The sequence below is a fragment of the Stenella coeruleoalba genome, assembly GCF_951394435.1.
Source record: "Stenella coeruleoalba genome assembly, chromosome: 7".
Lineage (NCBI taxonomy): Eukaryota > Metazoa > Chordata > Mammalia > Artiodactyla > Delphinidae > Stenella > Stenella coeruleoalba.
In genome coordinates this window covers 102,721,243-102,747,675 of record NC_137153.1, presented here as the reverse complement: position 1 = coordinate 102,747,675, position 26,433 = coordinate 102,721,243, and the positions used below count along the sequence as shown (strand labels likewise).

General features: G+C 54.2%; 1 protein-coding gene across 6 annotated transcripts in view; it reads right to left on the bottom strand.

Moving 5' to 3' along the window:
• The window catches only part of RGS3 (regulator of G protein signaling 3), a 129,160-nt gene that overhangs the window by 10,018 nt on the left and 92,709 nt on the right, over positions 1-26,433 (bottom strand). For 5 of the 6 annotated variants that reach the window (XM_079926692.1, XM_079926685.1, XM_079926686.1 and 2 more), the window contains one exon: positions 6,539-7,504. In XM_079926692.1, coding sequence (XP_079782818.1) covers positions 6,539-7,504 — 966 coding nt within the window. Of the gene's footprint in view, positions 1-6,538; positions 7,505-24,852; positions 25,005-26,433 lie in introns of those variants that run through there. The other variant, XM_079926688.1, reaches the window with a different exon arrangement.

The window sequence follows — 26,433 nt, the reverse complement described above, 5'->3', positions numbered from 1 at the left end:
CCCCGGCCACCTCCAGGGACTGGAAGAATAATTATAATTCATATTGTAATTATAACTATAATAACAGTCATGGTTAAGAGTTAAATGCTAAACTGCCTGGATTTGAGGGGCTTCCCTGGTGGCGCAGTGGTTAAGAATCCACCTGTCAACGCAGGGGTCACAGGTTCGAGCCCTGGTCCAGGAAGATCCCACATGCCGTGGAGCATTTGAGCCCGCAAGCCGCAACTACTGAGCCCATGTGCCACAACCACTGAAGCCCTCGTGCCTAAAGCCTGTGCTCTGCAACAAGAGAAACCACCGCAATGAGAAGCCCCCGCACCGCAAAGAAGAGAAGCCCCCGCTCGCCACAAATAGAGAAAGCCCACGTGCAGCAACGAAGACCCAACACAGCCAAAGATAAAATAAATTTAATTTAAAAAACAATAATAATAAAAAACTAAACTGCCTGGATTGGAATCCTAGCTCAGTCACTTATTAGCTAATTGACCTTAGCCAAATTACATCCCTTCTCTGTGCCTCAGTTTCTTTACTTGTAAGATGAGGACAATAATTGGACCTACCTCATAGGGCCGTTATGAGGATTAATGAACACGTGTGAAAGTGCCCGGTACTGGAAGTGCTCAATGACTATAAGCTACGGTGGTTATTGCTGTTACTGACTCTATGCCAGGCAGCGTGCTAAGGTGCCACATCATACTGTAATTTAACCTTCTCAACAATTCTAAGGGCTATTTGCTGTTTATTTCCCCCAGTTTACAGCTGAGGAAACTGAGGCCCAGAGGAGTCCAGTAACTTGCCTGGGCTCTCCGAGCTGGCCAGCGGCAGAGAATTTCAGGTCTGGCTCCAGAGCCCACCCATGACTGAGGGCTCTTCCGTGAGCAGGGCCTCACCTGATTTCTCCTATTGGTCCTGATCTGACTTCTGGGGCCACCTGGCCAGCCTGGCTGCTCTCTCTGACCCAGACTATCCTGGCAGACCCCAAGGAACCTTGTAGAAACACTGGAGCTAAACTCTACACTTATTTGTTTCGACAGAGGAAACAGTCCTTTAGGCTTTTTAAAAATAGGAGGCTAGAAGGTATTATCACGTCTTGGAGCTGGAAGGCACCTCTTGTCTGACCTGCAGCCTAGGTGGTAAGCTTAGTGCAGCAGGGCTGGCACCCTCGGCTGACAGCCTCTGCCCGAGCCAGTTTCCTGCAGGAGGGAGGGAGGGGCCACAGCCTCTTCTCCTCACTGTCAAAGCACGACCCGTGATCCTGGGCCAAGCCAGGCCAGGCTGGGGTGAAATTCAACGGCGGCGGCGTGGGCTGAGACACAGATACTCTTGGAGCTCCCCCGGCTTCCAGGAAAAGGACAGACACAGGCCCGTGGATCTGCTCTGCCAGACCTCCAGGGAGCAGCCGGCAAGGCGGGGGTCTGGCAGCAGAGGGCACTGTGAGACAACTCAACCCAGCACAAGGGGCCGGCTTCAGGGGATGACCCGCAGGAAAAGCCTGGGGGATCTTTTCCTCTCTAGACCTCAGGCAGCCCATCCATAAGATGATCGTGGCCGAGTGGACCATCTCTCAGGTCTGTCTGGTTCAGACAGTCCTATACACAGCAGAAATCACTCAGTGTACAAGAGGGAGGAATGACAGGTGAGGCGAGGAGTAACAAGGACTGTCACCCCTGTGATAGGCAGCATGCGCTCTGGCCAGCCTCAGCTTAGCCACACAGCAGCACAATGACAGGCCCGAGGCCACGCCAGCTCTGTCTGGCCTTCCTGGGTCTCATTCTATGACAGGATCACTACTGTGGGCACAGAGCTGTCAACACGCTGCAATCTTCTTGAAGCCCTGGGACAACTCCGTGAAGACTTAGCATTCCCATTTTATAAGAGAAAACTAAAGCTCAGAGAAAAAAAACGTAACTTGGCCTAGGTCTCAGGACCAGGAGGAAGGAAACAGAGTTGAAACATGGATGTAGCCCGTCTGATTCCACAGCCTGAAGACCTCATCCCTCTCCTCTTCACCTCTTGCCTGGAAACTGTGATCTGTTGGCATCCATGGACCACCCCCTGGAAAGCCAGGCCCAAGCCAGGAAGATGGAAGTCACAGGAAAACCCGTCGCCTCCCCCGGCTGCCATCACCCCACACCCTGCCCCTCACCAGCAAGAGGTGTGCAGAGTCTGGGGTAGAGCCAGAGACAACTGGACAGGGTGAGGCCACTGTCCAGCTCCATCATCACGTGGCCTGGGACAAACCCTTCTCCCTAGGCCTCAGGCTCCCCACTGTAAGATGAGTACAGCTGGTCCCAGCTCGCGGCAGTGCTGTGAAGGCTAGAACGGGGAGCTGGAGGCGCCTAGTGAATGCTGGGAGAACCGTTACTACTCCTGCGATCCTCCTCCCGCTCCCCCCCTTCATCACCATCATCATCACCACGATTCCCATTTATGGAGCACCTAGCAGGTGCTGAGTGCCAGACACTGCCCTGAACGCTTTACCCGAGGCAGGCTCTTTAATCTTCCCAGCAACGCTATGAAGGAGGTATCAATACTATTTTCTGATAATACCTATGTTACTGATGAGGAAACTGAGGGACAGAGAAGGGCAGGGACTTGCCCAAGGCCCACTGCCAGTGAGGGGTGGAGGGAGACCAGGGTACCTGTCCAGCCTAGACTTCACTTCCCCCTGACAAGGGTTAGCTTCTTACTGAAGTTGGCTGTCTGGAGGGAGCAGGATATGAACGATGATGAGGGACTTGAGGCCTGGCAAGCAGAAGCCATGTGGAAGGGTAGCCACCAAGGGGCTAGTGGCAGCCTCTGAGGTCCCTGCCAGCTTAGTTACTCAAGCCCAAGAAAGGAAGCTACAGGCCAAAAGAGGGTGGGGGAGGCAAGGATGCCAGTGGGAACCTTCGGCACCCAAAGGAGGAAGCTGAGACAGGAGAGAGCTGGCCCAGGCCTGCTGGACTACCAGGTGGAAGTATCTGCCCCCAAACAGGAGCTGAGATCAGCGGATTTAGGGAACTAGAAATGTACATGAGAATGTACATGAATTTACCTGTCTGTAAATATTTGTATTGTAGCAAGGGGGCCAGGGGACATAACTTGGAAGGGTCTGGTAGGGGCACTGAAATTGGGAGGCCCAAGGTAGGCGGCAAGCCCTTAGACTTCAGCCGTCCTCCAGAGGAGAGTGTCCAGGCCTGGTCTGAGTCAGCCTGAAGCCTCACCTCAGTAGGACAGAGGTCTGGACTCTTTCCTATAGAAGCTGCCTCAAGAAATGGACTAAGATGGTGATACTCAAACTATGGGGAACGTTCCAATCCCTGAGGGGCTTGTTTAAAATGCAAGGTCTGGGACTTCCCTGGTGGCGCAGTGGTTAAGAATCTGCCTGCCAATGCAGGGGACACGGGTTTGAGCCCTGGTCTCGGAAGATCTCACATGCCCTGGAGCAACTAAGCCCATGTGCCATGACTACAGAGCCTGCGCTCTAGAGCCTGCGAGCCACAACTACTGAGCCTGCATGCTGCAACTACTGAAGTCCAGGAGCCTAGAGCCCGTGCCCCGCAACAAGAGAAGCCACCACAGTGAGAAGCCTGTGCACCGCAACAAGAGTAGCCCCTGCTTGCTGCAACTAGAGAAAGCCTGCACACAGCAACGAAGACCCAACGCAGCCAAAATAAATGAATAAATAAATTTATTAAAAAAGATCCTGTAAGCCTCGCAGCGTGGCAAAAAAAATAATAAAATGCAAGGCCTGGGCACCGCCCCCTGGAAATTCTGATTCCAGAAAATCTGATTCCAGATTCTGGGGTAGGGGGACTTAGAAATCTATTTCTTAATAACCTGTTCCCCAAAGAAGATAAACAGATTGCCAACAAACACATGAAAGAATGTTCAACATCACTAATCATTAGATAAATGCAAATCAAAACCACAATGAGGGCTTCCCTGGTGGCGCAGTGGTTGGGAGTCTGCCTGCCGATGCAGGGGACACGGGTTCATGCCCCGGTCTGGGAAGATCCCACATGCTGCGGAGCCGGCTGGGCCCGTGAGCTATGGCCGCTAAACCTGTGCGTCCGGAGCCTGTGCTCCACAACGGGAGAGGCCACAGCAGTGAGTGGCCCGCGTACCGCAAAAAAAAAAAAAAACCACAATGAGGTATCACCTCACACCAGTCAGAATGGCCATCATCAAAAATTCTACAAACAATAAATGCTGGAAAGGGTGTGGAGAAAAGGGAACCCTCTTGCACTGCTGGTGGGAATGTAAACTGATATAGCCACTATGGAGAACAGTATGGAGGTTCCTTAAAAAACTAAAAATAGAACTACCATATGACCCAGCAATCCCACTGCTGGGCATATACCCTGAGAAAACCATAATTCAAAAAGTCATGTACCACAATGTTCACTGCAGCTCTATTTACAATAGCCAGGACATGGAAACAACCTAAGTGTCCACTGACAGACGAATGGATAAACAAGATGTGGCACGTATATACAATGGAATATTACTCCAATATTACATAAAAAGAAACGAAATTGAGTTATTTGTAGTGAGGTGGATGGACCTAGAGTTTGTCATACAGAGTGAAGTAAGTCAGAAAGAGAAAAACGAATACTGTATGAAGAACCTAGGGGTAGGACAGTAATAAAGACACAGACATAGAGAATGGACTTGAGGACACGGGGAGGGGGAAGGGTAAGCTGGGACAAAGTGAGAGAGTGGCATGGACATATATACACTACCAAATGTAAAACAGATAGCTAGTGGGAAGCAGCCGCATAGCACAGGGAGATCAGCTCAGTGCTTTGTGACCATCTAGAGGGGTGGGATGGGGAGGGTGGGAGGGAGACGCAAGAGGGAGGGGATATGGGGATATATGTATAGCTGATTCACTTTGTTATAAAGCAGAAACTAACACACCATTGTAAAGCAATTATACTCCAATAAAGATGTTAAAAAATAAATAAGTAAATAACCTATTCCCCTGGTGATTTTGGAGCACATCAAAGTGCTTACAGATGAGGAAACAGACCCAGTCCCCATTCCTTTGGGATTTAGTTCCAATTCCTGGACACAAAGTTTAAGGCCCTTTTCTAGAGGGCCCCAACCGGCCCTTCCAGCCCAGCCACCTTTCAGCAGAAGGTGTCCTCCCACATGCCCAGAGGCCTTATTGCTAGTGGCTGAGAAGCTAAGAAGGTTTCTGAGGCCATGTCCCAACTTGGTGGGGAAATGTGCTGGAATCCATTAGTCATGTCTGCCATGGGTTTGGAGTCAGAAATGGCAGAATGAGTGCCACCCATCTACCATCCCTGCACTGTAGAAATCCCTTGTTCTAGCTAAACTGACTTCTACAGACAGTTTTGTCCAGGTCATGGTCTTTCACAGAATGCCTATGTCATCCTCTTTGTTTATTCTAAACCTGCCCAACCTTCAAGGCCAGACTGAGGAGCATCTTTTGCCAGAAGCCTTCCCTCGTGCCCCTAGGCCCTGGGGTCTCTCCTCCCTGAATCTGCACCTGCCTGGCCTCACAACAGTTGTCATAACAACACCTTGCACCACACTGGCTGTGAGCACCTCCACAGCACTCGCCTGGCGCCTGCACGAATGTCGTCAGGCACTGGGCTCTTTGGGTTCACCCTCAACCACCATGGGATGTGAGTGCTATTCATCTCTGCTTTTCAGAGAAGACACTAAGGCTCAGAAGAGCTGAGTGACTCACCCAAGGCCACACAGTGAGTAAGGGACAGAGCCCAGGCTCAAGCTGGCTAACGGGCTTCAAGGCCGTGATGCAATCTTTTCACTGTTAGGCCACCTTCGGGGCCCACACAGCAGCAGCATTCCTCATGGGCTGAGATCAGCCTCACACACTTCTGTGGCCCCTGCTGTGGCACAGAGCACAGGGCCTGGCCCACAGCAGGAAATCAATCAACACTTACTCATCTATTTCTAAACATTTGCAAGAGGCAAAGGGCACAGTGGTTAAGAGCTCCAGCCCTGGAGCCACATTCTAGTTCTGATTCAGACTTTTATAAATCGTGCGACCCGGTGCAAATCACATAACCTCCCAGTGCCTCAGTTTCCTCACAACAGTGTCTACCTCACAGGGCTGTTGTGAGAGTTAATGAGTTCCTGTAAATCGCTTAGGATAATGCCAGCACAGAGGAAATATGTGTTGTCATGCTTGTTGGCTGATAGATTTCTAGTCTGGCTAGGCCTGGACCAAGTGTAAATTATAACTATTTCTCCAGTTATGATGTTGGATCTTTTAGATCCAAATATACCTGCTCTACTTTCTGTGGGTTTCCCCAGTACAACGGAGCTGTAAGAATATCTGGAGTCATAAAGTCCTGGGTTTAAGTCCAGGTTCTGCCTTCTTGGTCCCTCTGGCCCTCAGTTTTATCCTCTGTCAAATGGGTGGAAGGCTCATTGGAAGGCTGAGAGAAGAACAGAGGTGGGACAAAGCAAAGGCTCATTCCCTGCAGCTCCTGGACGCACGCTCCCTCCACCCCACGCTGTCATGTACCCACTCCCCCTTCACCCTTGGCCCCCTTACCTTCCTGTGTCCTGTGAAGAAGACAGAAAGGTGGTGCATTGAGCCACCATTGCGGCCCAGTTCCTTCTTGAGGGTGCGGGGCGAAGGCATGGCCCAGGTGGACGCAGTGCCCTCTCCATCTGAGCAGTGCAAGGTAGTGTCGGAGGCGAAGCAGGGCCCGCGGGCCTCCTGCAGCAGGCTGCCCTCGCTGTGCGTCCGGCGCCGCAGCGAGTTCTGCACGCGCAGCGAGAGGCCTCCCTCCGCACCCTGGCCCGTCTCGATCATGCTGCTGCGCTTGGCCTCACCACGCTCTCCATAGTTGTCATCACTTGTGTCCTCGTCCTCGTCCTCCTCTCCCTCCTCGCCCTCCTCAGCCTCTTCTGCATCTTCCTCATCACCCGAGCTGCCCCCCTCTGCCCCTGCCTTCTGACTGTAGGTGCTATCCAGCCGGACCTCGGGGATCACGAAGTTTGGCCTGGAGGCCATAGGCGAGTCTCCTGTGGCTGCCGGTGGGTCCCCAGAGCTCGTGGTCTCCTTAGCAAGGGGCTCAGCTGCCAGGGGGTCCTGGCTCGCAGGCAGGTCTTGACGGGGCAAAAGGTCCTGGGCAGGGGGCTCCTGGATGTCAGGGAGGTGTTTGCTGATTAGAGGGTCTTGGCTGGGAGAGAGTTCTTGCCCAGCAGGAAGGTCCTGGCATGGAGAGAAGGCTGGGGCCGTAGGGTGTTCCTGGCATGGTGAGGAGTCCTTGCTTGGCAAGGGTTCCTGGCCCGGAGGGGATTCTTTGCAGGAAGGTGAGTCTTTGCTGGTTGGTGATTCTGGGCCAGCAGAGGGTTCCTGGCTGGAAGAGGAGTCCTCTTTGGGTGGAAGGTCTTGTCCTGGAGGAGGATCCTGGCCACGAGAGGGGTCCTTGCTGGGTGAGGGGTCCTCAGCACCCGGCCCCTTCCTTTCCAAGGGCATCTCCCTCTTCTCATCTGCCTCTGTCTCAAACATCTGTGAAATAAAGAGAAAATGAGGAGGGCTCACAAGTGGAGGCCACTGTGCACAAGCCAATGTCACAGAGATTGAAACAAAATCAAGCCCTGACCCGAACCCCACACTCTACACTGTGAAAGCCAACGTGCCACACGGAAACCTGACAGTCCCTTTGGCGTAACTGAATGTGGGCTCCCACCCTCATTTCCTTGCTGGAAACTTCTGATCCATCAAAACATGGTTGGTCATTTACGGGAGAAGAGGGAGAGGCTAGTTACCATTATCTGGCTCCTACCATATGCCAGGGGCCACGGCAGAGCAAACCCCTCTTATGTAATCTTCCCAGTGGCCCTCTAAGGGAAATGTCATGGTCCCTCTGTGAGTAAGTCACTCTGTGAATAAATGAGGAGCCAGACAGCCTTTGCCTTCACGGGCCAGAATCAAACCAAGCCCCAAGCCAGAGCAATCACCAAGTGGGAGAATCCTGGACCCAGCCAAAGAGTATCTTCTACCTGAACCAAAGGCTTTAAAAAATCTTAGGGAGTCATTCAAATTAGAACTTGCTCTGAATGTTTAGATCTTTCTGAAACTAATAAACTGGAATAAAACCAGAACTTCAAAATATTTGCTCACACCTGGACTAGACATACGTCACAGACACATGGAACCTCACTGAGGGATCATCCACCCGGTGCTTTTGAAACTGTGTTTGGAGGAACCTCAGAAGTTCCACATCCAAAAAAGGAAGCATTTCCTGCCTCACACACAACCCTCAGAACCCTTGGAGTTTTTGCTGGGTTCCTGCAGATTTCATTTGCAAAGGGAAAAATGGTGCCCTTGATGGAGTGTGAAAAGCAGCTATCTCACAGGAAGCCTGGGGCTCAGAGAAAGTCAGGGGTGTCTCGGTGTCATAGCCACACGGGAAAGTCAGTCAGGCCTGGGCTAGGTTGGGTCCCTCATCACAGTTAAGGACCTAGAACTACTCAGAGCCCGGGTTTCGTCTATGAAGAGGCCACAGCACCTAGAACTAATGAAAGAGAAAGATGCCACACATCCCTGGGAACTATACAGTTACGCACGCACACGCACACGCACACGCACACGCACGCACACACACACACGCAGAGGTGGAAGATTTCAGGGCTAAATACCTCAGCACATATGTTAAGAGGTCTTACTGTAAAGACCACAAATGCCCATTTGATCGATGAGGAAGATGAGCCCAGAGAGCAGCAACTTATGCACCACTGCACAGCTGCCAGAGACTGAAAGGCTGTGCCGGCAGCTGGGAATTCTTTTAAGCCCTGGACCAACCAGGCCTCACATCTGGGAATAAGTGGCCCAGCCACAGGTTGGGGCAGCTGCAGGGTGCTGCACACACGTGTCAGAGGTCACAGTGTCGTCTGGGAGCAGCAGAGCGGATGTGAAAGCCTGGTGTGGGTAAGAGCATCGTCTGGGAGGATGACAGTGAAAGCTTCTGCCCATCCACCACCCTGGGCGGTGGGGTGCAGAGAGAGTTGCTGAGCCAGGAGGGGAAGCCTCAGAGGACTCTAGGACCATCTGGCCAGGGTCTGGTTCCTAGGCACAGCCAAAGACAGGTGCCCACTCACCAGGAGGACTTCCTTCCCTGGAAATCCTGCCTGCAGCTCCAGGATGAAGACAGCTCCACCCAGGAACCCCTTGGACCTCATTGCCTCAGACCCTGGAACTTCAGCGACCCCAAATGTCCACTGCACAGATGGGGAGGCTGAGGCCCAGAAAGGAGCAGGGGCCAACCTAGAATCACACAACGGGGCCAGGATAAGCCAGTCCCTAAACCCTCTGGGCCTCAGGCTCTCCACCTATGAAATGGGATAAACAATGTACCCAAGTGACACACCAGGAGAGTAGACTATAAAAAGTCCAAAGCTCTGAAATGAGATGATGGTGGTGGTAGTCATGGTGATTAAAACAACGGCCACGAACCTCAAACAGTGACACATCTTTCCCATGGACCCCTGGAAACAGACGGTCAAACTCCCAGAGTCGAAGCTGGCAATTGTGATGCCAGGAGCCCCAATCCAGGAATCTCATCTGGGAACCTTAGTTTGTTCCCAGGGGGTCAGAGAGACCCTCCACTGCACTGACAGGAAGACAGAGGGCCCAGCCTGGACAGTGACCTAGGGACTTGCCCCAAGGCGCCCATAAACCCAAGGCTAAAAACAAACAAACAAACAAACAAACAAAAAACCCAGGGCTAAGCTGGGGCTAAAGCCTGGCCTCTGGCTCCTTCTTCCCAAGCCCACTTCGGATCTCAGTCCCCAGAGCAGCCCAGTCCCCTGGTCGTCTCCCACCCACCAGGGAGCCTTCTCCCTCAAGAAGAACAAACTCCGGCAGCCAGCTCCCTGGTGCCCTACGTTCTCTCACCCCCCGCCCCCACCCACCGCCAGACCCCTCCGTCTGGAAGGATGGACTAGGGAAGCAGCAATCGGTGCCCTTGGGGCCTGGCACTGGGCCCTGAGAGGGGAGCAGGCTGCACTTCCCCTTTCCTGGGGGGTGGGGGTGGGGGCTCAGGCCTGTACCAGCAGTGACTGCGCTGAGCCTGCCCCCGCACCTCGCCCCTAGGGAAAGTGCAGCAACAGACCCAAAACCAGAAATGCAAGTCAGCCTGCCTCTGCCAATCCTGCCCTAAAGCGAGGCCAAGCCAAACAAAGCCAGGAGGGGAAGTGCCTCTGTCCCCAGAGAGGCCCCGCCCCAGGCACGCTGAGAAACCACCCAGGACCGAGGGCTCTCAGAGCGCCTGGCCGTTCCTGCTCAGACTGCCCGAGGTGGACTTGGGTTTTGATTCCAGCGGTGTCATTTCCCAGCCGCGCAAGAAAATGGCCAAGCCTCCCGACTTCTCCGAGCCCAGCCCTGTTTCCTTACCTGGAACAGAGCCACGATATCACACCAGACTCACAGGACTGAGTTAGTGTTCTTCACAGGGCCCAGCCCCAGAGAAGCATCTGATAAAGTGGGAGCTATTATTAGTCTAGGCTTATCTTAGAGATAGGGAAACTGAGGTCCCAGGGGCTAAGGAAATTACCTAAGAAATCCGAGGCTGGTTCAGTATTAGAACTCCTGCCTCACGGCCAACGGTCTCTCCCCACTTCCTTGGACCCTACACAGAAGGGTTTGGGGCCCCAGGGGTCTAGAGGGAGGGGAGCAGGCTGTGAGCACTGCTGGAGGCCCCTCCCCCAGGCCCATCTGCCACAGGGCAGACACTGGCAAACAAGGACCAGAGCTCATCGGTTCCATCCTGTGCTCCTGGATGGGGCTTGTGTGAGCACCTGAGCCGCTGTGGTCAGGCCTGTGTTCCTGGGAAAGCTAGGGCGGCATCGGGTACCTGGGGGGGAAGGGGCCTCTGAAACCTTGGGGGAGAGGGTGGCAAGTGGGAGAATTAGGACAGGAAAAGAAATAAAGATGAGAGCCATAGTACAGAATGGATGCCGGGCGTGGGATCGTCCTGCGAGCGAGGGAAAGACACGGGCAGAGCCGTACTACGTGGAGCTGCCCTGGGTGGTGTGAGCAGGTGTGGCGTGAGGACGGGGACCTGGCATGCATACACGCAGTCATTCATTCTCCAAGTACTGAGTTAGGCCCTGGGGTGAGGATGGGGATAGCAGAGGACAAGTCAGACACAGTCCCTGCCCTCAGCTGAGCAGAAAAACAGAGGTTAGACAATTGGTCTTAATGAGTGTGGTGAGCGCTCTCATGGAGAAAGTGCAGGCAGCTGGGGACACCCAGTTAGGCAGCTGTTACAGCAGCTTGGAGTGACAAGAAGCCAGCCCTCCGGCCAAGGCGCCCCAGAGACCAGCCTGCTGGCCCAGGGCCCCGGGTCCGAGCGCTCCATGCAGCTGCCCCTCTTCTGCGGGGAGCGTGTATCTCTCCCATCCATCACTTCTTTGGCTTGGCTGGACCAGGGCTAATTCTGTGCATGTCTCGCCTGCTAGAAGCACTCAGGAAATGAACCAGGCCCTCTAAATGGAGCTTCTGTTTACGACATAATCAAATCCTCTCCCCAGCGCAATCCAGGGCTCGGCACGGGCTGGGGAAGGGTGACAGGTGTGACATCCAGAGGCCTGCTCACACCAGCTATGTCCCCTGGGCCCTAGACCCCCACCTGCTATTGGGGTTGAGGGTGGTGGCAGGCTGCTGAAAATAACTTGCCCAATGTCACACAACTACTAAGCGTGGAGCCGGGTCGGCTGACCCCAGAGTCAACCTGCAGCTCGCACTCTGAGATGACTCATCACATCTACCACAGATGCCGCGCTCCTCAACTGCCCTCAGAAACCACTTCCTGCACTGGGCTGGGCTGGGCCGGGCTGGTGGAGGTCAGGGGGTAGGGGGTGAACTGGCGTTTCCCTCCATCTCAGGGTGGCCCTTACAAAGGATTTTCAGAAAGAGCCCTGGACATAATGCCGGAAGACCTGGGCTGGAATCCTGACCCCGTCATTTGCTAGCTGTGTGATCCCAGACTATCACTTCTGGGGACCAAGCCTGAGAAAGGACAGGAAAGTGCTCTGTGAAATGGAAAGTCGTCGGAGAAAGGGAGAGAGGCTACTAGAATTCCCACACGGCCATTTGACCGCCAGGCTTGCCTTTTGAGACGGGGTTGCTCCTTCAAGTTTGGCATGCCTCTGGGTCTCTGGCTCGATGCCGGCTTCCAGGAACCCCTGCCCAGCCTCAGTCAGCTCCTCAGGCCTGGCTTCTTGACACCCAGAGGCTGAAGCCACCGCCCTGCCACAGGGGCCTCCAGGCTGTCCTCCTTCCCCGCCCCACTGCAACAAGTTTGGCAAAGTCCAGGAGAACGGAGGCAGCACCTTACAGTGGGGAGAGCTCTGGATACTGTTGCCCACTTCACACTTACTGGCTAGGTGACCTCGGGCGTAACCTCTCTGGGCCCCAGTTTCCTTAGCCGTAACACAGGATGCTGTGCGAGGAGTGATGTACACCCAGAGCTCGGCACCGTGCTGGTACACGAGCACTCCGCAGGCGGCAGCCGCAACCAGCGCAGCACGGCCCGCTTTGACATTTCCTTCCCTGGGTTTCCTCCGACTAGCCGATGACCCCCCTTCTCCGCTGCATCGCGGGCCTCTCGGCATGTGTCCTGTTCACTGGAAACTGCTCCAGCCCCCTCTCACCTCAGGCCCGCACGCTCCCTCGAGCACTCATCCAACTCCCCAGGCAACAAGTACCATCTGTACCATCTGGTCATGGACAACACCCAGTCCCCGCTGCTAGCCCAGACCTGTCCTTTCTCAGAATGTTCTAGGCTCTGTGGATACAAGAATAAGAAAGACGTGATCCCTGTCCTGATGGAGCTTACAGGCTGGAGAGGAAGGCCTGGCATGAACCAAGTCATCACCCACAGAAACAGTTTGAAAAACACTGATCCATAGTGAAGGAAAACGTAAGGTCCCGTGAGAGAATAAAGGGGCGTGTGGGAAGGGCCACCCTGTGGAAGGACACTAAGGCTAAAATCTGCTCAGTGGGCGGGGACGAGCTCACGAGGGAGCAAACAGCACAGGCAAAGGTCCCGAGCCAGGAAGGCGAGCACCCTGGGGGACAGAGAGGACACCCGTGTGGCTGGAGCCCAGGCACGGACATGGATACCTCCTTCCAGATATCCCACCAGTGCTCCCAAGTCAATGACCCCAAACTGAACTCCTGACCTTCCCCCAAGTCCATTCCTCCTCTCGGAGTCTCTGTATCAATGATGCCACCACCTGCCCGAACCAGAGACCTGGGTATCGTTCTCTCCTCACTGCCACCCCACGGCCAATCACCAAATCCTCCTTGATGATCTCTCGTAAAATCGAAAGAATCTTTCCACTGGGGGAGGTTATGTGCGTGCAGGGACAGGAAGTATTGGGAACTCTCTGTACTTTCCTCTCAGTTCCTAAAACTACTCTGAAAAATAAAGTTGATTAAAAAGAAAGAAAAGAATCCCCTCTCACCGTCTCCACCTACCACCACCTGCCTCAAGACCGTGACATCTAGCACTGGGATCGATGCTGACCTCCCCGCCGTGGTCCACGCCCCTCTGCTGCTTCTCTGTGCCCTGTCAGAGGAGCCTTCTAGATGCAAATCTGACCCTGTCACTCCTCGGCTTAAAACCTTGACGTGGCTCCCCACTGCCCTCCCAATAAAGCCCAATTCTGTAGCCCTGGAAGACGCTGGGCTTTGTCTCTCCCTCTAGCCTCACCTCTCCCCGCTCCCCATTTTACGCGTTGATGATGCATGAATGAACGAATGGATGGACGAGTGAATGGGCAATGCAATAAACTTCACAGACCGTCTAGATTCTTACTACTCAAAGTGGGATGCGTGAAGCAGCGGCAGCAGCAGCAGTCCTATGAAATACAGAATCTCGGGCCTCAGTCCACACTTATTGGATCAGAACCCACATTTAACCAAGATCCCAGGTGACTCATTTGCATATTCAAGTTTGCAAAGTACTGATCCAGACTGTCGGTTCTCAACAGAGAGATATACTTTAGAATCACCTGTGGAACATTTAAAAAAGATCTATATCTGGGCCCAGTGCCAGACCTACTGGATAAGAGTCCCCAAAAGTAGGGCCCAGGCATCTTGACCTTTTTTTGACTCCCCAGAAAATTCCGGGAGCTGCCTCCATTAACAGACAAGGTGACTAAAGCCCAGGGAAGGGAGGCGATATGCCCAAGGTCACACAACAGAATCGGGACTAGAATCCAGACCAGAACCTAGTTTGGTACCAGTTCCAGTACACGGCACTTCCTCTGTAATGGAGCCCATGTGCAAGAGGCAGGACCTCGGCAGCCCCTGGTCCAGGCTGGGCAGCTGACAAGCCTGCTAGAGTCAGCTACCCGTTCACGCTCCCTATGCAGAGAGGCCCAACTGCGGGAGGAGAGAGTGGAAGGAGGAGGAATTTGACTGCAGACTGAAAATTCTCTGTCCCTAGAGAATCACACAACAACTCACTGATCTGTCAGGGGCTCAGGAAGGCAGGCAACGCACCAGAGCAGGGAGCATACCCATTGTACTGAAAGCAGTACTGCGGCACAGAGGAGAAGCAGCTCACCAGCATGCAGGGAAGAGGAAGCCCTGAGGAGTGAGAAGACAGGGAGCCCTCTTAGAAACCTTCCCTACCCTTGGCAATGTCACCTGGCTACGTCAGAAGAACACGCCCTCAGGCCTGGCCTTCGGAGCCTGCTGAGATGCCCACCACCCTCCTGGATGACCAGCTTCTCACCAGGCAGGGGAAGCAGCTCCCAAGGGCTGGGTTTCCAGTACTGTGCCCCCCCGTCACCACCTCGCCAAGCCCCTTCTCTTCTCGGGTCTTCCGTGTGCGTGGGGGGCCTGGACTCGCAGTCTCTGCCCCCAACCCCGCCGCCCCAAAGACCCCTTCTACACCTCCGGCCTTATGCTCATCTGAAAGCCACGCGAGTGGAGAACAGAAGTTTCCCCAGTCTCTTCCTGTCCCTGTGGTGACTGATGCCTCCGTCAGAAAGCGAGCGCGGCCCCATGGGCCTCTCCTACCCCACCCTGGGGCTCTCTGCTCAAGATCCAGTTCTCCTGTGAGTTCCACCACCACTCCCTTCCCACCTGACACCCTCTTTCTCTCCCTGATCCAGATGTGTGCACGTGCACTGGCTCATTTCCTTATTATCTCAACCTTCTGAAGTCTACTTCCTGCCCATCTCCTGCAGCCCAGTTAAATGCTCCCTGGGATACCCTGGCTAGGGGGCTCTCTGCTCTCCTGCCAATGCCTGGCCTGCACTGCTGTCATGGCCCCAGTCAGGTTCTGCTCTGGCTCATTAGGATTGTGTCCCTGGTTTACTCACCCCCACCCCAACCCCCAGAGATACTCAGCAAATACCTACAGAGCCCCAGTCCTGTGCCAGGGCCTGTGTGGGGCACCAGAGACAAACGGTGGCAAGACACATGTCTTTCCCCGAAGGCACTGGGTCTCCGGGTGAGAGAACCAGGTCAGGGGCCCATGTCAATCTCCCACCGACCCACCACCACCCCAAGGGGCTATGGAAGCACAGAGACAGCAGGAAAGACTGGGATGGCTCTTGGAGGAGGTTGGGAAAGGGATGGGAGAGGGTATCCAGGCCAAAGCCAGAGACAGCATGGAATATTTGAGGAAGTGCAGGTGGTTCCACGGAGCAGAAGCATGGCTATGTTAAGGAATTCGAACTTTACCCTGAAAGCGAAGTTTACTTAGTGCTGTAAAGATAAGGAAGGTGGAGCTAGAGATGGTGGAAACAGAAAACAGTGAAAAAGATGGGTGGAGAGGGGAAGAGAGAAAGCATTAATTGAGCATCTACTAGACAGTAGGCACTGCAACAGTTGCTTTACCTACACTTTCTCATGTCTAGCAACATTATGAGGTCGGTAGCAAAACTGGCCCCATTTTACAAATAAGGAATCTGGGACTCAGAAAAGTTAAGTAAGTTACACAACTTCAAAAACTGAGTAAGCAGAGGACTCAGAATGTAAACATGGTCTGCTGGCCCTAAAGCCCTGCTCCTTCTCCTGCCCCATGATCTTCTTTCCTGCCCCCTTCACTGCCCTTCCTCTCTCCCTCCCTCTCTGTCTTCAGAAGACCTTACCAAGCTCCCACCAGGGCCTAGGCACTGTGCTAGGCAGTGGTGAGCAATAGTGGATGCAGGGTCCCTGCTCTTACCCCAGATTAGTGGCGACTGAGGGGCAGGTGTCTGACTCGCCGGGTGAGGGCAGGACTGCTACGGAATTACATACACCTGGTGACCCTCCCAAACCACCTCCCGCCCGGGGACCCCTTCATGGGCGGGAGAGTCAGAAGCGCGTGGTTTCTCTACGATGTTCTACACTAGGCTGCTCAAACACGAAAGCTCTGCCAAGCTAGGAGGACCTCAGGGAAGGGCACACGTAGCACTGTGAGCAGGAGACCGGGACTGGGAATCAGGCAGGCCTGCGTTGAATCCCACTTCCTAACCGTGTGACCGAGTCAGCGATGCCTCTCTCGCAGGGATGCCGTGACAGGGGGCAGGAGGCAGGACCTGGGGCACAGCAGTGCTCAGCCCATGGCCAAGACCTTCCTCTCGACTCTCCGCCATGTCAGGCACCGGAGACCAAGCCCAAAATCTCAGGCTTAATTGCAAGCAACAGCTCGGATAACGGGGAGCACTTTCAGAGCCAGGGGTGGAGGAGGGAAGCCTATTGCTGGTGAAGAACAGGGGTCTGGAGACATACAAATCCAGGTTCAAATCCTGGCCCTGCCACCGCCTAGCTCGGCGCCCTTGAGCACGCTGCTTAACCTCTTCAAGGCTCAATTTTCTGATCTGTGAAATGGCGACAGAAGTAGCAAGTACCCAGACCATGATACTGTTGGGAGACCATCCAGATAGAGGGGCCTGGCACGTAGTGGGTACTCATTAAACATTTGCAATTCCTGTAATCATCATCATCATCACCAGTCCCTTCCCCTGCATCCACTCCAGGAGAAGGCACTTGACATATTCGGGCCACAGCCCTAGGGTGGGGGCACTATTATTATCTGTACGTTTCAGGGGAGAAAACTGAGGCCCATCCCAAAGGCCCTGGAGGCTGGTGGGTAGCCAAGCTGGGTAAGTATGGCCCACTGCGGGGCTCCGGGCCAAGCGACTCCCCTCTCTAGGCCGCTCTCTCCTGGAGGAGGTCTGTCCAGCTCTGAATCTCAGCCAGCCTGGAAGGGTCTGTTCTCAGGGCCCAAGGTGAGGCCGGGATCCTTGTGGGTGCATCAAGGGCGGGAGAAGCAGAAAGCACCCCCTTTCCAGAGATCCACCCCCCCCACCCCAACCTTGTCCGTCTGCTCCAGTTCCTAAACTATTCCTCCTTCAGGGCCTGCAGTGCTGGTGGCACTGGGTGGCGGCTGGGGTTGGAGTGGCGGGAAGCTTTTCCACTCAAGGACACTGGAATGTATATCTGGCCACTGGACTCAGCCGCAAACCTGCAGCCAAAGGCCACCCTCCAAGGCCCCAGGCACACTGCTACCTCTGCCACTGCTTCTCTGAAGAAGACAGGCTCTGTCTCTGCTGAGGGGGATGTCAAGGCTGGGTTTGTCTGGGTTGACAGCAGGCTCCAAACTCATCCTCCTGTCATGGGACCGTCTCTCATCTCTCTTATACGAACCTGACTATACTGCCCCACAGCTTAAATCCACCGCAACGCTCTGGTGTCCCAGCTCCTTCCCCTGTGTGTCCTGTCCCTGCCAATCGGCCTCTCCACCACACCACTTCTCCCCTCTTCCCTCCAGCCAGGCTGAACTGTTGGGAGTTCCCCAAGCACGCTCCTCTCAGGCACCTCTAAATCTGTGCTCACTGTACTTCCTCCCAGAACCCTCTCCCCTCCTCTGTCCACCTGGTGAACTCCTACACATCCTTCAAAACTCAGCTCACCCTATTGCCCCTTGATTTCTGACAAAGGTGATAGGGACCGACAGTGAGAAAGGATGATCTTTTGAATAAATTGGATATCCACCCAGAGGAAATGAGTCTTGACCTCTACGTCCATCCTACGTAAGAATCTATTTCAGGTGGATTTCAGAGCTAAATATGAAACATAAAACAATAAAACATCCAGAAGACAACACAACAGAATATCTACAACCTTGTAATAGGCAAAGAAACAGGGTTCAATTAGCATTCTCCACAGAGACAAAGAGTGACAAGTTGGCTGCGTTAAAATGAAGAACTTCTATTCTTCAGAAAAGAGTGAAAAGGCAAGCCACTGAGTGGGAGGAGATATTTGCAATGTGCATATCCAACAATGAACACATATCCAGAATATTTTTTAAGCTCCCTCAAATCAATAAGAGGATCCAATAGAAAACTGGAGAAAAGACTTGAACAGGCACTTCACAAAGAGATGATCCAAACGGCCAATCAACATACGAAAAGGTGCTAAACCTCATTAGTCACCAAGGAAATGCAAATTAAACCCACAATCAGATATCACAATAGCTAATGCCAATTCTGTTGGTGAGGACGTGAAGCAACAGGTGCTCTCCTATGCTGCCTGAAAAGGGTGTATTGTTGTCACGCTTGAGAAAATCATACAGTGGCCTCAGAATGGGAGAAAATATTTGCAAATGAAGCAACTGACAAAGGATTAATCTCCAAAACATACAAGCAACTCATGCAGCTCAATATCAAACAACCCAATCCAAAAATGGGCAGAAGACCTAATTAGACATTTCTCCAAAGAAGATATACAGATTGCCAACAAACACATGAAAGGATGCTCAACATCACTAATCATTAGAGAAATGCAAATCAAAACTACAATGAGGTATCACCTCACACCAGTCAGAATGGCCATCATCAAAAATTCTACAAACAATAAATGGTGGAGAGGGTGTGGAGAAAAGGGAACCCTCTAGCACTGTGGGTGGGAATGTAAACTGATACAGCCACTATGGAGAACAGTGTGGAGGTTCCTTAAAAAACTAAAAATAGAACTACCATATGACCTAGCAATCCCACTACTGGGCATAGACCCTGAGAAAACCATAATTCCAAAAGAGTCATGCACCACAATGTTCATTGCAGCTGTATTTACAATAGCCAGGACATGGAAGCAACCTAAGTGTCCATCGACAGATGAATGGATAAAGAAGATGTGGCACATATATACGATGGAATATTCCTCAGTCATAAAAAGGAACGAAACTGAGTTATTTGTAGTGAGATGGATGGACCTAGAGACTGTCATACAGAGTGAAGTAAGTCAGAAAGAGAAAAACAAATACCGTATGCATACATACATATATATGGAATCTAAAAAAAAAAAAAAAGATCAGAAGAGCCTAGGGGCAAGACGGGAATAAAGATGCAGACCTACTAGAGAATGGACTTGAGAATATGGGGAGGGGGAAGGGTAAGCTGGGACAAAGTGAGACAGTGGCATGGACATATATACACTACCAAATGTAAAATAGATAGCTAGTGGGAAGCAGCCGCATAGCACAGGGAGATCAGCTCGGTGCTTTGTGACCACCTAGAGGGGTGGGATAGGCAGGGTGGGAGGGAGGGAGATGCAAGAGGGAAGAGATATGGGGACATGTGGGTTTGCATAACTGATTCACTGTTATGAAACAGAAACTAACACACCACTGTAAAGCAATTATACTCCAATAAAGATGTTAAAAAAAAGAAAATTATACAGTGGAATCTACTAAAGCTAATTATATACAACTTTATGACTGAGCAATTGTAAACCTTAGGTATTTACCCAACAGAAAAGTATATTACAGTGCATCAAAAGACATGTATGAGAATATTCATAGTAGTACTATTCATGATAACCTCCAACTGGCAACAACCCAAATGTCCATCAATGATAGGATGGATAAATTGGGGCACCTATATTCACACAGTGAAATACCACACACAGTGGGGGTGAACGGAATAAAACTGAGTACAATAATACTGAAGGATTCACCATCAAAATGCTGATCCAAAGAAGTCAACATAGAAGAATACATACTCAATGATTCCACGAATACAAAATTCAAAAACAGGCAGCACTACTCAGTGAGAGAAGGCAAGAAAAGGGTTACCCTTTGAGGTGGCAGTGACTGAGGGGTGGGGCGCGGCCAGGGGCGGGGTAGGTTCCCAGGGTACTAGAATGTTCTGTTTCTTGACCTGGAGAGTTTATTCACTTTGTGAAAATTCATTGGCTACATACTTCTACCCTTGCTGTCTTTTACATTTCAATATAAAAGTTTATTTCAAAAGCAAATAAAAGCCCTCATCCTAGGGCCTGATAGCACATTCCAGCTGATTCTTCCCTCCCAGCCCCAAAGCTGCTGTGCCCCCTCCCATTCAGCAAATGCCCGCTCAGTGTCAGACTCCATGCCGAACACCTCACTTCACCCACATCATCCCATTCAATGACAGCCACCAGTAAGGGAAGGTGCCAGGGGTAGCCCCGCTGCCCCCATGCCTCAGTGTCAGACTCTATGCCGAACACCTCACTTCACCCACATCATCCCATTCAATGACAGCCACCAGTAAGGGAATGTGCCAGGGGTACCCCCGCTGCCCCCATGCCTCAGTGTCAGCACGCACGCAGCCCTCTGCGTACACACCTCATCTCATCACCCCAGTGAGGTTGGGCCCCTGCTTGAGGAAATGCAGGCACCGAGAGTTTCTGTGTCTTACCCAAGGGCACCCAACTGTAGAGAGGGAGAGCCTGCCCTCAAGTCCAGAGCCCATGCACCTGCATACAACATTATTCGGCCACCACTGCGATAAGTCGCAGCATGTGGATGGACACACATAGGCAATCTCTATGGTCAGGCAGGAATCATGTCTACACCCTAGTGGGGTGGGCAGACTGGGATGGAGATCTCCTCCTTCGATGGACAAGCATCTGTGCATCCGGATTCAGTCTCACCTCCTGCAGGGTCTCCCGGGCTGGGTTGGAAGCTTCCCCAGGGTTCCCTCTCCACGAGTCTCCCTGTCAAAGCTGTCTTGTTACCATCCATTACACGCCCATCCCTGGCACTAGATTAAAGATTGGACCTATACCTCCAGTACCTGGCCAGTGCACTGTACATAGTGGGTGTTAGACACATGTGGAGGGAAGAGAGGGAGACAGGCAGAGAAAGCAATTACAGAGCCGCTGTTTGAATCAACTGGGAACTTCATTAATCGAGGTGTGAGCAGTGAAGGTTTTGGAGCTCTGCGCGGACACAGTTACAACCCTTGACTAGAGGAGTGGGACAGGCACGCCACCTTCCATTCCAGTGTTCTCCCCGTGGCTGCCTCCAGCCTTTTTTCAAGGTTGTGGCCAGCCATTTGGCTCCCAGAGGCTCTGCCCAGCTCTTCCTCTGCCTTTCCCCATGCCTCCCACCCTCTGCCACCCTGCCCCGAGTGTGTGAGTTCTGCTATCAGCCCGAGGTTAACCCCACCAAGAGATAACCAAGGACGCCACAGAGAGCCCTGGCTACGTAGGGGAGAGCGCGCCCAGTTCCAAATAACTTCCTGCACTCCCCACCTTTCTAAGTTGGGAGCCGCTGACAGTTTTCCGGCAGCAGCCTGAGCCCCAGTGCCAGGTGCGGGCAGGCCAGCCCGTGGCAGAGGGAGAGGGGAGAAGCCCAAGGCCATCTGGAGCAGAGGGCACACCTGGCAACTCTCCACACGTCTGGAGTGATGACCTCGGCCCACTGCCAGAGGAAGAGGGTCTCCTGGGACCCCTTCTCCTCTCCTCCGTGCCTGGAAGCTCCAATTTCTCAAGCGGCTTGTGGCCCCAGCACCCCTTTCCCAATCCTGCCCCCACCAGCTGGTTGTTCAGGCAAAGGTGGCGACTCCCGGGGGCCGAGCCTGGCTGGCCTGCCGTGAGCGGCTCCAGCCTCTCCAGGCTGAGCCGTAAGCAGCCTCTTTATTCCTCGGAGGAATGACGGTTTTCCCTGAGCAATGACATCTTGGAAACGGCCTGGCTCCACAAACAACAACAAACCTCCCAGCCTCGGCCCAGGCTCCAGCTTGCAAGAGAAGGCTTCTGACCAGAAGGGCCTGAGGAACAGGTAGGGGGCCACTTCCCTGGGAAGCCGGACCCTGGCCTTGACCAATGACTCTCGGAACCCAGGAAGAGGAGAGCGTCTGCAGAGAATGGAAGATTCTCTGGATGCCTGGAAGGGGCCAGGCAATACCTGGTCCAGTCCCTGGTTGCTCCAAAGGGGAAACTGAGCCAGAGAAAAAAGCAGATTTGCCTGAGATCATCCAGTGAGCAGGGACCAGCCTGTGCCTCAGTGTCCAGCCTGTTGGCCAGGCCAGGGCTTTCTTTACCTGCACGCGCTGCTTTTTCAGAGGAGAGCCGGGCTCTAGCTAGTAAATGCGACAGTCCTGGAAAGGAATGTGTCACTAAGGGAGTCCCCAAAAAGGGAGCATCAAGGTGAAAGCCAAGTACTCTGAGTCATCCAGCTGGTGTGACGGAGAGAAACCTGGCGGGGGGGACCCGGAGACCTGGGTTCTTGTCCCTGCCGTGCTGCTGAGTCGCATATAACCTCAGGCAAATCCTTCCTTTCCTGCCTCAGTCCCGTATCTGTCCAGAAGGCAAACAGACTCAGCTATTCTAGGGCCTTGGGAGACTGAACAGGAAGAGGCTCTCAGCGCCCCTAGGAACCCAGCGGGGCGTGGGCATTCCCTCCTCAGCTGCGCCTCTTCTGGGGGAGCCAGGCAGACCACTGGCTGAGAACCGCACGCTCCCCCAACCCTCCAATCCACCACCCTGGTTGGCACCATCCCAACAGGGCCCAATCTGAGCTCCAAGCTGCTGCAGTCTGTGCAAAGGACCAGGAGCACTGCATTCAAACTAGCTGGGGCTGCCCCTCCCACCCTCTGTGGCCCAGGCCATGGGATGGACACCACACCACCCAGCCCAGCACGATCCCAGCCCAGCTTTCCCTGTGGCCTCCGCCAGGCTGAAGCCAAGGTTCTCCCTGCCTTGTCTCCTATCAAAAATCCCATCCCCCAACCCGTGGCTCTGTAGAAGCAACCCTGCCATGCAGAAACTAGGACCCTTCCAGAGGGACTCCTCGCCAGGCCTCAAGCTGGTAGTGCCCCCTGTCTGCCAGGCAGAGCTAGGAGATGGGTAGAAAGAGCTGACTTGGACGTCAGAGCTTGTCCTCAAGGAAACCCATCTGAGCCCTTTCCTATCATGCCCCAGGTCCCAGGCTGGGCCCTTGGGACCAAGGGATGAGTAAGGCTCAAATCCTACATGAATAAGACATGAAGCAACCACAGTGGGTACCACCACCAAGGGACAGACAGATTCCAACTGCAGTATTTGCTCTAGTCATGGAAGTCTGGGTAGGATTAAGACCTGGAGAGAAGAGAAGAGATGGGCTTTCCAGGCAGCGGGAACAGCACGTGCAAAGGCAAGAAGGCTAGGGGCTGGGGTGGTTTCACTGATACCAGATACTTATAATCAGAAGCCCCATCGACGATCTCTGGTTCAAAGAGACTCCCCAACAGGGGGTCACTCACCTCAGCTGCCCCCATCTTCACCATCCCCCTGCTGCAGCAGATGCCAGCCCGGGCCTGGAGCAGGCCCTGCTGTGGAACTTCGCTCCCTGAAGGGCCCGCCCTGGGCTAAGCCTTGCCACATGCTAGGGCTGGCGAAGAGGGGAGGTGCCCCTTGGCTGGGCGTGGAGGACTCAAGCGGCCCTGGTGGAAACTTTGACTATGGCCGCAGTGCCCTGGCTGGGATGCTGCGGGCCCTGGCGGGTCAGACAGTGCAGCTCCTTCCTTCCAGGAGATATACCCACTCCAGCCACCTCGAGAGGGGAGCCAGATAGCCCCCAGCCGTGAGGCCTGAGGGCAGCAAGATGCTGCAAGTTTTTGGTGAGAGGCCCAGTGGCCCTGTACTTAGCTAGGCATCTCAAGCCAGGAACGCCACATTCAGAGCTGAGCACAGGGTAACGGCACCCACATATCCTGTCCTCACTGTTCCAGGAGACAGACGTCCTCCATCCTGGTCCTGGCCAGAGATCTGCTGTGTGAACGTGGGCACAGCCCCTCCCCTCTCTGGACCTGGGCTTTCCTCAGCCCTGAGGTCCCAGGGCACGAGGGTTCTTCTTGGACACCCCAGGACAAGCATAGAGATGTGAGGCCTCCAAGTTGATAAAAGAATTGGCCTCTGTCTGCTTACAGCGGCTTGCTCTGTGGGGTGAGCAGGTCCCTAACAATTATCCCCTTCCTTACTTACGGGTCTCAGCAGGAGCCAAAGGGGCAGGTGCAAGACCTTTCCCAAGAGGCTCAGGAGGCAGAGCATCTCTGCTTGTACTTCCAGTGAACATAACAGCCGAAGCCGCAAGGATCAGCTGCGACCCCACCCCCAGTCCAGCCCCTGAGACCACCTCCTTCCCCTCACGGAACTAGGCAAGAACAGCCATCCTAGTGCCTCGTGTGTGGTCAGCATCCCTGACAAGATCGCCAGCAGCGCTGGCTGAGCGTTCCCTCCCTATGCAGTGGCCGGACTACTGCTCACCAAACATTCATTTCCCTCAGAAAGAAAAGCCAGCTGACCAGCCTTGAAGTGGGAGCAGCACACAGCGGAAGCATGCCCCTAGCCCTGCAGGCTCCCTCCCACCCACCCCGAGACAGACAGACAGACAAGCGCGCGCGCGCGCGCGCGCGCGCACACACACACACACACACACACACACACACACACACAGCTATCTCAGAGCAGGACACACATGGTTTGGTTGCAACATGCCTACCAATGGCTGCCCTGGGGAAGAAACAATAGAAACAGGGGCACGGGGTGCCCTGGACAAGAGCCCCCCGCCCGCCATACACACACCCTGGCACCGAGGCACCTACCCAGCACACTCCGGCAGGGACCCGGGGACTCCTGGATGCCGCTGCTGCCAGCCCGCCCGCCCGCGCGGGTCTCCGCCCAGCTCCGCCCGCCCGCCGGCGGGCGGGCGGACGGGCGGGCAGCTGTGGCAGCTCCTGGTGGCGCGTCAAGCGGCTGCCTTCCGCAGACAGAGCTCCTTTGTGTCAGCAGGGCTATTCATGGACTTACCCAAGGTCCCCAGGGGCGCGATACCTGCCGGGAAAAGCCGAACCAAATGACCAGGTTCCCCTCCCACATCTAGGTGGCTTTTTCAAACCCTTGCATCACTCGTCCCGCCTCCTCTTCCTCTTCCTCCAGCGCGCTTCCAAAACACACACCCTGTCCAGCCCGCTGCTGCCACTCTGGAGAGAGGTTGGACTTCTTTCTTCCATCAGATAGAAAACTCTGTAATTTCCCAAGACACTTTCATCTGAAAAGGAGCCCGGGATGTCTCGAGGAAGAGTCCTCGGCCACCCCGTCCTTCAGCCTGCGAGGGGCCCGGACGGCTCCTGGGTTACAGGCTCACACGCACCAGCCCTGGCTCCCCTGCCATCAGTCCCCAGGCCCGGGGCTGGCCCCCCCGGAGTGCCGCTCTGGAGGGAGAGGCATCTATGGCTCACAGCAGCATTCCCTGGCACTGGGATTCCCAGCCGGCTGTTCCCCACACACATCCCAAGGGCTCCCCCAGCTGGGGCAGCGCGACCCCACTGGCCGCAGCTCCGGCTCTCCGGCAGGACCAGGACGGAGCCAATCATGGAAACCTCCCGGCGCCCTCCCACCCCCACATTGCTCTCGTCCCAGTGGGTGGCTGCAATTTAACCCAGGGTCCTGCGACCGACCGGCACTGACTCCAAGAATGCCACCGCCCCCGGGGGCCGGGGGAGCGGCTGCTTCAGTCATCTCCCAGCAGCACCATCAGCGCAGTCCAACACGCATGTTTTTGTTTAGCACTTCTGTGTGCCAAATCCGGGCAAGCAGAGAGGGACAGAGAGCTTGGGGCTTCCTCCCCCCGCGACGGTGGCTGCGAGAAGCATGTTACAACAGCCCAAGAGTCAGGATCACAAGTGAAGGAGAGGTCCCTAACAGAGGGACCGCGGGGGCAGAGGAAGAGCACTGGACTGGGAGGCAAGGGTCCCCAGCTCAGGTCCCAGCTCCAGCCCTGGTTGACTGGGTGCGCTGAGCAAGTCCCTGCCCATCTCTGAGCCTGGATTTCCTCATCTGTAAAATGGGGCTGACAACCCTTGACCTACCCACCTGAGGGGTTAACAGAGGATTCAGCGATCCCGGGCCAGGCACCATTTCGAGAGTTCGGCCTTCGTTAATTCATTTACTCCTCATCGGCACCTTGTGAGGCAGGTACTGGTATTACGCTATCTGCAGATGAAGAATCCAGCGTAGGGAATGGTAGTGGAAGCTGCCCACAGCTTGCTGTTTGAAGACCAGTAGGATCTGAAGACCGGTAGGTCCAGCTCCAGGGCGCCCACTCGAAACCACCGTGCAGCCCCACAGGAAGCTGTCCTGCCAGCGCAAAGCTGTTTGATGCTGAGGCTACGGCTGCTGCAGTT